This window comes from Felis catus, chromosome B2, assembly GCF_018350175.1.
Source record: "Felis catus isolate Fca126 chromosome B2, F.catus_Fca126_mat1.0, whole genome shotgun sequence".
Classification (NCBI taxonomy): Eukaryota; Metazoa; Chordata; class Mammalia; order Carnivora; family Felidae; genus Felis; species Felis catus.
In genome coordinates, this window is record NC_058372.1 from 91,650,267 (window position 1) to 91,663,047 (window position 12,781).

Below are 12,781 nucleotides of genomic sequence, written 5' to 3' on the forward strand. Positions count from 1 at the left end.
ATGTATTCTTCCTTTGTATTTGGTTTATCTATAAGAAATTTTATCACTGTACAACCTGCTTCGCTCTGTAAAATAATGAACACAAAGTATAGATATACAACATCCCCTTTCTTAAGGAGACATTTGTGAAAAAATAAATTGAACACAAATTATGGAGAATACAACCTGGAAAGGTGGTCTGGTATATAATGCAGGGACTCAGTGGTAGATTTCAGTGAGGAGAAAGCAGTCAGATCAAGTTGCAATCAGACTTGAGCTCTACCTTAGAGGATAGATACTTACTCTTTTCAAAAAGACATCCTCTCTCCCAATTTTGGGGTACTTGATGATTAACTACAGTGATGACTTTATTTAAAATGGTCCAACTTTTGTAATTTGTTCATTATAGTTTGATATTAGATTTGGAATGAAACCATCATACTTAGGAAAGTATTGCTGACATTTCCATTCTTATCACTATTCAAATGATTACTATGCAGATGAAAAATTGTAAGGAAGGCAGGATTCCAGTATAAAACTATTTCTATTTTCATACTTAGTGTCAGAGTTTCATGATTTAATACCCAGAGAAGAAATGTGACCACAAATCTACTTCACCCGCTACTTTTTAAATAATATATATGAAAGATGTCAGAACCAGTGAAAATAGTTTACTTTTTCATAATATGCTGATAATATTTGCCCTTCTTATTCTTTTCACATAAGTTAGAGACTATTCAGAATATGAATAAAGGGCAACTGGCTAAAACTCATACTGTATAACTTGAATTTTTTATTAATAGACTTTTTTGTGCTTCATATAAGCATCTCCTTTTGTTATTTTAGATACTTGAATGTTCTCCTGAGGATTCTGCAAATAGTCTTTCAAATAGAATACATTTACATTGCTTTTCTATAGAAGTCATAAAGACATTGCATTTTGAGGTCTACTGCAAAGGGAAAAAAAAACACAATCTCTATCAAATTTAAGCCAGTTATTGATTTTGAATATACATACTTTAAAATTTGCTATATCTATGATGTCCTTGGTGGTACATCCACTTGACATTTATATACATATTTGCTCCCTAAATGCATGTAGTCTCTGCCTTATGGTTTTTTACTTTTCCTCTCTCATTTCTACTTTAACAATGCATTTATTTTTGGCTCCATTCCATCATGACCCTGATATCTTATACCTAATTCTATCTTCTGTATCTAGAAGAAATTAACTAAGTGAGTTTGGGATGCTTTCACTATCATTTTTCCTTCCCATATATACCTTCCTAAAACAGAAATGTGATAGAAAGGAAATAGAAGAAATGTAGGCAAAAAGCAGCAAAAGAGAGTTATTTTCCCGACCCTTATTTTCAAAGCAATGCAACCTTTTTTTGTACCTACTCAGCAGACTAAGATAGTTTCATCTGTTACAAGACTATATAATATTGTGTTCTTCATTATAATGATCCTCATATTTATAAAATGTTATCCAATATATGTATTTTTTGTTGCAGTGAAAACTCTAGAAAGGTAGTGCTCATGTGACATTATTCATCACTATATGCCTGGAATCTAACACCTGTGATAAGTACTATACACACCTGTGTGTGTAATATAGTAAAACAAAACAAAACAAACAAACCATGATTCAGACATGGTACCCCCACCCAGGGCATTCATATTATCACTTAGTAGGGAAAGAAACATGGAAAAACATTAGAATATGATATACCAAATGCTGTCCTAGAGTATCTGTAATGCCATTGCACCAAAAAAGAGGGATCCTGTATATCTCTGTGGCAGTCAAGAAAAAGTGTGCAAGTACAGTGAAGGATGAACAGAAATTTGTCTGAATGAGAAGAAGTTCAACCAGAAAATTGGAGGAAGTGTGGAAATGTGGCTCCCCAGGCAATGGGAAGTACATTTAATGTGTATTGCTAGAAGGTTAGATGTAAGGAGAAGTGGATAAAATAAGAGAAGAAGCCTGTGATAGATTGAAGAAAGGATTGTGTAACACATTTAGGAATGGAGATTTTATTCTATAGCTGTAGAGCACCACCGAAAAATTTTAAACAAGGAAATGATGGTCCTAGATATCCAATGCAGAAAGATTACAAGGTATCATGGGAGAATGGATCACTTTTATCTGTTGTTTACCATTCTGTGATTATAATGTTGATAATTTGATTTCAAGATCAGATTACTCTTCTATTTCTATGATTCTAATTAAAGGACTCCTTATACTCCTATCAAATTGAAGGGTTTTAGTTGGATGCCTAGAAAAGAAAACGTAAAGAGGGAGATAGAACTTCATACCAATTTAGCTGTTATCTCACAGGAAGTGTGAAATGGGCCCCATGAAAGTATTTAGTTGCTATATATATTAAATGCTTCATTTGAAATAAATATAATATATATAGATTAAATATCTAGGTATAGTTTGGGTTCATATGAAATGACTAAAGATAACATTGCAAGCACGCATGACCAATTATTTAGTAATTAATATATTATTTTATTTATGCATGTGTTCATTCAACAAATATTGTGTCCTTATTGTGTGCTGACAAAGCAAATAAAACCCCTGCCCTTATGGAATTTATAACTTATTAGGGTAAATGAGCATTAAATAATCACAGAAATTAATTTTTAGTTACAAACTGAGACAAGTTCTAAGAGAAAATAAACAATGATGCTATGGTACTGTATAACAATATTATTGACTGAATAAAATGGGAAATGAATAAAATAAGTAAATAGAAACACTGAATAAATCTGGAAATATAGAAATAGAAAATTAAATCTGAAATGTAAATGTAAAATTTGTCTCAGCACTTCTTAAAAACAAATATGGGGAGGAAAATGTCCTTTGAGATAATAAAACCCATCTTCTGCTGAGCCAAAGGCTCTAAGAGAATGTGCTCTGGTTCTATCTTTATCGGCAGATTTGATGGAAAGAATGGTAAAAAATAGATACAGCTCTAAAAGCACTCAAAATTTGTTGTGCATTTATGGCACTTAGCACTCATCTCAGGATAGGGAGCAGGGAGCCATTTCATAAAATTTCACATTGCCAACAGCACTGTAATTTAAGAATGGAAGTTGAAAGTTTCAGCAGACACCCTCAGATCTTCTGGGCTAGCTGCTCTTTTACTTATTAAAGCACTGACCAAGGAAAACTGCTGGCTGTTGATTAAATGCAAGGAATGCATAAGAATTTATAAAGTGACTTGTTGCCCAAACTTACTCCATAAGGTCAATATTAGAAGTGTGAAATAAGGCTGTTTATGGACTCTACTTATTCTACTGATTTTAACAAGAGCCTTAGAAGATGTCCTATATCAGAAGTTCTACCCTGACATATTTTGGCTATATCATACTCTATATATTATAATTGATTGAATATTCATTCAAAAAGAATTTGTTGAATGCTTGCTGTGTGATAGGCACTGTGCTAGATGATGGGTGAAATAAGGTGAATAATGAATGCTTGATTACCAATAACTGACAAGTAGCCTTGTCTTAAGCCCACACTTAAAGGGCTTCAAGTTCTTGGGTATATGTTTTAGAAACATTTATCAGATGAAACTCTTTCAGGGGTGCCTGGGTGGCTTAGTCAGTTAGACTTCCGACTTTTGATTTCGGCTCAGGTCATGATCTTGTGTTTCACCAATTGGAGCCCGGCATTGGGCTCTGTGCTGAAGTGAGGGACCTGCTTGGGATTCTCTCTTTCTCCCTTTCTCTCTTCCCCTTCTCCGCTCTCTCTCTCTTAAAATGAACACAAAAAAGAAAATGAAATTCTTTCAAAATAAAAGGAATAATTAGGGAATTATTAAAGTTCTTTGAGCCAAGCCCTTGAAGTAACATATGCTTAGTGATTATGGTATAGTCTCATACCCACAAGATATGTACATAACTGTATTTCATAAAGTGCACAATATCTTGGAGTAATGACCAGCTAGAAGAAATCTAAAATTATGAGTAGTCTACTTCAGAGAAATATCTTCCCAGACTCAAAGGGAGCAACTACCAAAATGTTACTTAAGTCTGTGTCATTCCCAGCACACAATGTCATCATAATGATCTGGATAACTACAAAATATAAAACAAAAGAAATTGAAGTTATCTAGGATGTTGACAGAAAGGATTTGTTGTTATGAAAAACAGCAGTACTTAGCCAGCCCCTCCAGATTTTAACAAAATGTTATAAAGATTTTAATGCTGTTAGGAAGAACAAATGCTGTGTACTTCCCCTCCCCCACCCCAAATTGTTTTTTTTTTCATCAATTTTAATATACAAATATATTTAAATAACTGTTACAACTCTTGATCCTCAAAAGTATCTAATAAGGGGACTCAAAAGCCAGGTGTGGAGACATGTCTTAAGGTGAGCAGTGTGATATGAATTTTTATGAGCTGATGCTTCATGAAGCATATAGAGCATTAGATGAAAAAGAGCATACAAAAAAAGAAAATGCAACTTGATGAGCTATGGTGTAATGATGTGTAAATTCAAAGCCAGGGAGGAAGATATCTAAGCAGGGACAAGCAGAAATATCTAACAAGAAACATAGTTTTGATGGAGAGTACTGATGTAATAAGAATAGTAATTATTGGGAGCACCTGGGTGGCTCAGTCAGTAAAGCATCTGACTTCAGCTCAGGTCATAATCTCACAGCTCATAAATTCAAGCCCCACCTCGGGCTCTGTGCTGACAGCTCAGAACCTGGAGCCTGCTTTGGATTTTTTGTCTCCTTCTTTCTCTCTGCCCTTCCCCGTTCATGCTCTGTCTCTGTCTCTCTCAAAAATAAATAAACATTAAAAAAAAGAGTAGCAGTTATTGTTATCTAAGGCAGTACTTTTCAAATTGAGATAAAAATAAAATAATTGAAGGGACATTAATAGATCTACAGGGAAAATTATTTCCTTAAAAATAATTTAAACATTTTATGTATGTATGTATGTATGTATGTATGTATTAAGTTATTTATATTTAGAGAAAGAGGACAAGGGAGGGGAAGAGAGACAGGGTGACAGAGAATCCCAAGCATGCTCAGCACTGTCAGTGCAGAGCCCAATTCAGGGCTTGATCTCAGGAACCCTGAGATCATAACCTGAGCTGAAATCAAGAGTCAGACACTCAACAGACTGAGCCACCCATGTGCCCTAATCTGATCATTTAAGCATTTTTTTAAACTTTTTCCTTTTTTTAATGGATAGATAGAAGCTCGTATTTTGCTATCATGTGATGTGAATTTATGAGAAGTGCATTTGTGATGGAATATTCTTCAAATATCTGACCAAGGAATCCTTTAAAAATGAAACATAGATGTACATTTACCAAAAAAGGAAATCTGTGGAGAAAGTCCAGTTTTGGAAATATTGGTATAATGAGTTTTAAAATGAGATATTTATACAAAGCAAGGGTAATCTTGTTTCTGACCTTTGTAATTAAAGCATATACAAGCCTGATTTGAAAGTAAAGAAAATTTTGGCAGGATAAATAGGAAATTACCAGTGTATGGATATGATTTTAGCATATTTCACTGAAGCATGTCAAGTATCAGACAACTTGCTGTGCAACCTTTAAAGAGAAGCTATTTATCAATCAATATGCCTACTCAAGAATTAAACATAATGCTGACCTCATTTGTTTTATCATTTCTATGCTATCTAGATGTTTCGCAATAGGATAAGGAAAACATTGGTACATACTTAAAATTGTGAGTTTGTAAAGAATATGAAAATGACAAACAAATGGGCAGATCAATAAATTGTGTTTAGGCTTAGAGCCAAGTACATATAATAACATGTGGCTTTCATCCTGTAAGTAAGAAATTTAGAATAGTAGAAAGGAAAGGAAGGAGGGAGGGTAGGGAAGAGAGGAAGATGAGAAAGGGAAAGGAAGGGCAACAGGGAAGAGAAGTGAAGGAAAAGAAGGAAAGGAGACAAGAAGAGAAGTCAAGAAGAACAAAAAGAGAAGAGTATGAGAAATAGAGGAGGAAAGGCAAAGGAATGAAGAGCTGGAAGGAAGGAGGGAATCAACTCAATTTCCTAAGCCCAGGAAGTTAGCTCTGAAATACTTGGTGGGACTTGTATTAATTGTTTATAATAATCAGTTTATTTTCCTAAGGAACTTTTAATCTATCTGTTGGGAGGGATGTTACTGAAATTATAATTTTATGTAAAATTCTATTGTCAAAATCTGACATTTAGGGACATTTGGAGACAGTAATTCTTTTATTGAGGAAATTCTGAATAGATGAATTTCTAGTTTTTATTTATGCCCATGCATGTACTATTACTATGTATCACTTGAAGCTGCCTCTGTGCCTCCTCAGTGCTCATTTTGAGCCCCAAGTCTTAGGCATCTGACATATGAAGGGATATCACTATGTAATAATAATGTTTTCTTTGCTTCTTTTTTTCATTCTTTCTTTCCTTCTTTCTTTTCTTTCCTCCTTCCTTCCTTCCTTCCTTCCTTCCTTCCTTCCTTCCTTCCTTCCTTCCTTCCTTTTATAAGCTACAACCTTTTCTATCTGGTAAATAGGATCCTTTGGAAAATTGTAAACACACACACACACACACACACACACACACACACACACACACACATTTTAAAAACATAACACGGGATGGGGCGCCTGGGTGGCTCAGTCGGTTAAGCGTCCGACTTCAGCTCAGGTCACGATCTCACGGTTCGTGGGTTCAAGCCCCGCGTCAGGCTCTGGGCTGATGGCTCAGAGCCTGGAGCCTGCTTCCAATTCTGTGTCTCCCTCTCTCTCTGCCCCTCCCCCATTCATGCTCTGTCTCTCTCTGTCTCAAAAATAAATAAACATTAAAAAAAAAAAAAACATAACATGGGGCACCTGGGTGGCTCAGTTGATGAGCGTCTGACTTCGGCTCAGGTCATGATCTCACAGTTCATGAGTTCGAGTCCTGCATCGAGCTCTGTGCTGACAGCTCCGAGCCTGGAGCCTGCTTCAGATTCTGTGTCTCCCTCTCTCTGCCCCTTCCCCGCTCATGCTGTGTCTCTCTCTGTCTCTCAAAAATGAATAAATGTTAAGAAAAAAATTTAAAAAAAAATAAGTTTCTGTCAGTATGGACTATATGTTTAAATAACTGAAGAAAATTTCATTGTGAGCAAGAATATAAAAGAACCAAAAATCAGACATTACAAAGTGAAAATGGAAAGGCCAAATTCAGGTCTAAGAGAAATTTGGCATATCCTGCGTGATTAAAAAAAAATGATTTATTTGCCAACATTTTAATGTAGAGAATTTTAGATAGAATGTTTCATGTGTTCTCACACACACACACACACACACACACACACACACACACACACAAAATAAAATATCTGGCAACCCTATGTTAAAATTCTCGTAGAGTTTTACTAAAACTGGAGGTGAAAGTTAACCACTGGGATGTTGCAACTTTTCAGATATTTTTGTCTAAAGTGCTTTTTCACTCATTTATGGCTGTCTGTCCTCTTAAGCATTTGAGGATTGACTTTTAGTACAATACTTTGCATTATAATAGATATATTTACAACTTCTTCCGTAGTTTTCTAATCAATCTTAAAATCCTCTTGTAAAAATACACATCTTCCTTGGAGGCAGCCTTGCCGTGCACAAATGGCTTCTCTCATTGCCACTCAGTGTTCTCATGGTTCCTGCCTTGCCAGCATTTGGATTGAGGCTGGGTTGGAGTTTGGGCAAAACTGAAGCTCTATCTATCTAACTAATAGCTGTTCACTTCATTAGAGCTAAGCACTTGGCTGTTCATGTCACAAGGAGGATGAAAGATACTTTTGTTCTTTGATCTCAATGTATCCTTGAGATTTTTCAACTAGATGAAATTTCAGTCCATGCTTGACTTCAACTAATATCTATATAGAAATTCTTCCCAAGGAGCACCAAATGATATACCAAAAGAAGTAATGATTTATTATTGAATTGTTTCTTTAAAAAATAATTACTTAAACTAAATCAGTGACAGAATGATAAGTAAAACATGGCAAGGGTTTACTTTCATCACTTATGTTCCCTATATTATCTTGTTAAAGACCTCTAAATGAGGTATATTAACTTTGTAGCTTTGATTTAACCCAAATTCTATTTACACATTACTATATTTATGTTGGAAACAAGTATGGGGAGATTTGCTAGCAATGAGAAATTTTCAAGTTTACAGTAAGTGCTAGAAATAGGAAGCACAGCCAAGCAAGACATCAAAGTGTATCTATCATTTCTTGAAAAGTGGGTTGCTTTTGTCTGTGCCTTATTTTGAGAAAGTAGGGGGAGAATATTGTGTTTGAAGATATTAGAATAAACATTCTAATGCAGTTTAATGGTTATGGCAAGTTGGCAATAAAATGGTATTCTTTCAATATTGTTCAGGATGAGAAATAAGCTGGCTCAAAAATATTACTTGGCTAGATCAAGACTTTTTCATATTTGAAAGTCTACTTTTCAAGTCACTATCACCCCAAATTTTGCTTACAATTGTGCTTCCAGAAAAGAAACCACATTTAATTTTTTTTAATTTTTTTTAAAATTTATTTTTGAGGGAGAAAGGAGGGGGAGGGGCAGAGAGAGAGGGAGACACAGAATCTGAAGCAGGTTCCAGGCTCTGAGCTGTCAGCACAGTGCCCAATGCAGGGCTCTAATCCGCAAACCATGAGATCATGACCTGAGCCGAAGTCTGACGCTCAATCGACTGAGCTACCCAGGGGCCCCCAAATCACGTTTTATATTAGTCATATGTGGCCATTTTCACAAGTTCTATCAGCACAAATTTGCTTCAGATTCTGTATTTCTAATTAAAAGACATATTTAATGAACTGCAATTCTGCTTAAAGGAGATTTTTTTTCCTCTCAATCGAACATTTATTTTGCTGAGAATACACATGGTTAATCAGAATGGCAATTCAACATAAAAGTGACCTTGAATCTGGTGCTAGGTTAGATGCAGTGAACTAATGAAAACTTGATAGCCAAACAGATGGCCTTAATTTATGGTTTTTAAATACATGTCAGAGAGACTGAAAACGCTAGGTTTTTACTCTTACATTATGTTAGGAATGCCTCAGTCAGATATTATGCTCCCCATAATATGAAATATTTGTTGAGAGCCTATTATGTGAGAAAATATTGAGAATTATGGTAGATGATACATGATAGAAATAGATGATAGATAGATATACATAGATAGATAAATATAATCTATTCCAAATAGTTTATAATCTACATAGGAAAATAAGTCTCATCCTGAAAGGTAAATAATAATAATAATAATAATAATAATAATAAAAGTGACCTAGGCTGAGTGTCTAGTTAGTGATCAAAGTAGAAAGGGACATCCACTGAGACCTGAAGTGGGTGAAGGACTGATTTTAAACTAAATATTTTTATCAGAGTGGCATTTGGAAGAGAGCACAGCAAAGAAGCCAAGAGGCAGACATTCCTTTATTATCATGAAGAATTAAATGTACAGTGAAAATAAAATATTTGAGTTCTAAATATCGGAATGGATAATGTCCCTTTTTTAGGAAAGCTGTAGAAATGTTGTATAGAAGCATTATAGTTACACATTTCTTCTGACTAAGATTAAGGATTACGTTAAAGAAACAACTCACCAGCTGGATTTAGTAGATCATCACTCCTCCAACTTTTTCAACAGGCTATTTACTGGCTATGATTTCCCTTGTTTTTCTGCTTTTAGCCTGACTATTCCTGCGAAGAGAGTGAGTCTGAATTGGTCGTGTTATATTAAGCAAGTAAAAGCAAGATATATAGTGGTATCCCTTTTGAGGCAGAATAGTTTCCTGATGAGGTTTTTAATCACTCTTAGCAAAAATAAAGTTTCAGTATAGGTCCCTGTAGGTATATTTAAGTAAAAAAAAAAGGTATCAGAGGCAATATTGAATACAAACTAAAATTAGTATTCTTATGTAAGCAGAAAAACTTATGAATGAGTATATGCAGAAAAATGGAATGTGCAGTATAGTGTTCGAGGAAAGAAGATGAATCTTTAGATACAGGCTATTTCCAGGTGGGAAAAAGAAGTAACACCAATCCCTTGAGATGGGTGTTGAAAGATGCTTGTAGTTCAATATTATTCTATGCTTCTGGGCAACCAATTAGAAAAGCTCTTACTTATGATATGATGGCTAATGCAGATTAATATCTACCCCCATTACCATAAATACTAAATTTCATTTATACTGTTGCCACCACTGGAAAGAACATTTCCCTCCAAAGCACAAAATAACACATAAACTGTCCAAAAATCTTATGCATTGTCATTATGATTTTTGAATGATCCATGTCCTGTATAAGCCTTTTATTTCTTTTATTCATATAAAATAAAAAAAACAGAAATGACTACCTATGATTTGCAAAGTATTAGCTATCCCTGAATACAGCTTGTTAATCATAATTGCCTTAAATTATTGCACTTATTCATGCGGAACACAATTTTCCCCACAACTTTCCTAAAAATAGAGATTACGGGTTTATGAATGCTCTTTTTCAATGTGGAAAGATTCCTAAATATTAGCGAACTATCCTGGCACTCTATAATGTCTTTTTTAGGTTTCTACCTCTGCTTTACTTATTTTCCAGTGCTGAGTTGTCTGCCTTTTAAAAAGAGACATTTTCTTCCTTAAAAACAAATTTTATTCTATCGTTCAAAATCAGAAAGGCACTACTTTATCTTGTTACTTGCTTATCTTAACTGTCTGTTCTTTGTCATCTTCCAGTTGTTTTTTTCTGTTGAACATAAATACTGGACTACTTTGGAGTGTCTGGAAAAAGTTCTGCCCTCCTCTGATCATGTTAGCCTTTAATTATAAAACCCCAGTTTCCTTGCAATAGCTAACCTATCTTCTCTCTTCTTAGGTTCTCCATACAGAGACAAAATCACCATAGCAATTCTTCAGCTGCAAGAGGAAGGCAAGCTGCACATGATGAAGGAAAAGTGGTGGAGGGGCAATGGTTGTCCAGAGGAAGAGAGCAAAGAGGCCAGTGCCCTGGGGGTTCAAAATATTGGTGGCATCTTCATTGTTCTGGCAGCCGGCCTGGTGCTCTCCGTTTTTGTGGCAGTGGGAGAGTTTTTATACAAGTCCAAAAAAAACGCTCAATTGGAAAAGGTAAATGTCACTTTTTTACAATTTAAGGCAATTGTTGTGATAATAAAACAAACTATTTTTGATCTTTCCAACCAAGGGTAATTCTTAGAACGGTGACCGCTAATTGCCTTCTGCCATTCGTTATCTAACAAAGGTTCACAGAAAGAATCATGATCAGCTTTGTGCTTTTTAATTTAAACATGATATGTTTAAATCGGAGCCAGCTTCAGGACAAGTGGCTATTTCTCCTTTTACTGAAGCCTGAAAAGGAAGAGACTTTGGCTGCTTGAAGTTCTTTGTGGTTAGTTTAATGGAGGAATATAGTTAATTAATGAAGGAAGCAAAAATAAGAAATTGTAATATGAAGAGAAGTACTTCTCTGCAGATAAAAAGTGCTTTAAAATACAATCCTGAAGAACAGTTTCAAGTTAGAGGGTAAATGAAATTTTTGTTTGAAGATTTTTAGTGCAATAAATTTCTAATGGAAAAAAGAAATCTTAACTTGCATTGTGGAAATAACAGCTAATTTTCTAAATTAGTGAATGTGAAAATAGTGTGGTTCCTTTATTGCCATTTAATGTTACTTTTAATCCTTTATTCCTTTGCACCAGAGTCTTTAGAAGAATGTATATACACACCTGAGACTATTGCATATTTTCTTGGGATTTTAATACATTTAATATTTTGTACAAATGTCTTTCTGTTCCATTCTTGAAATACTTGTGAATCTCATTCAAATTATATATTTATAGTGCTATAATTTCCTCAGTTCTATAAATATGAAGAATATTTATAGAAAGATCTCTCTTTCAGATGGTACATGCCACGTTTTGTATGTAAATTTATAGCTCTAAACATGAAATACTGCTTTACCATTTTTAAGTCTTCTGGCATTTCATTTACTTTTTGTATGTAAACATAATTTTTTTTAATTTTTTAATGTTTATTTATTTTTGAGAGAGAGAGAGAATGTGAGCAAGGGAGGGGCAGAGAGAAAGGGAGACACAGAATCCGAAGCAGGTTTGAGGCTCTGAGCAGTCAGCACAGAACCCAACATGGGGTTGGAACTCGTGACTGTGAGATCATGAGATCATGAGCAGAGAAGTCAGATGCTTAACTGACTGAGCCACCCAGGGGCCCCTCTTTTGTTTTTAATAAAAAAACATTTTTTAGGGCTTAAGTTTTTAGACCTTGTGTCACAGTGATATTATATTCTCTTTCATTTTCAAAAGGTTTATTAATTTTTATTGGTAAATATGAAGAGTAAAAATATGAAATTAAAAATAATATCATACATTAAGGTAAATGTATTCTGCAAATATTCTTTGAGCACTTACACCTTTAAAACTATTTTTGAAAAGCAAAAACGTTTTCTGTGTCTTTGGTAATTTGTGTTGCAATTATCCTTCTGAAATCAAAATTTTGGATACAACATTTCTATATTTTTACTTAACTACAGTATTTAGCACTTCAAAATAATGTTTTTATAAATGACCATTTTGATAGTCTCATTTTATCCGTGAGGAAAGTAACCAATTCAAATTTTGAAAAATCCCCCCCACAATATTCAGGATGGCTATATCTGCTGACTTAGCTAAGTCAAACATTTGTTGTGACTGACAAGTAAGTCTAAGTACACTTTTTATGTTATGATCCTTTTTGTAGTGT

At 34.4% G+C, this 12,781-nt stretch overlaps 1 protein-coding gene across 5 annotated transcripts in view; it reads left to right on the plus strand.

The window, feature by feature from the left end:
* GRIK2 (glutamate ionotropic receptor kainate type subunit 2) overlaps positions 1-12,781 on the plus strand; it is a 651,626-nt gene that overhangs the window by 625,186 nt on the left and 13,659 nt on the right. For all 5 annotated transcript variants that reach the window (XM_019831021.3, XM_019831024.3, XM_019831022.2 and 2 more), the window contains exon 15: positions 10,884-11,134. In XM_019831021.3, coding sequence (XP_019686580.1) covers positions 10,884-11,134 — 251 coding nt within the window. The remainder of the gene's footprint in view (positions 1-10,883; positions 11,135-12,781) is intronic.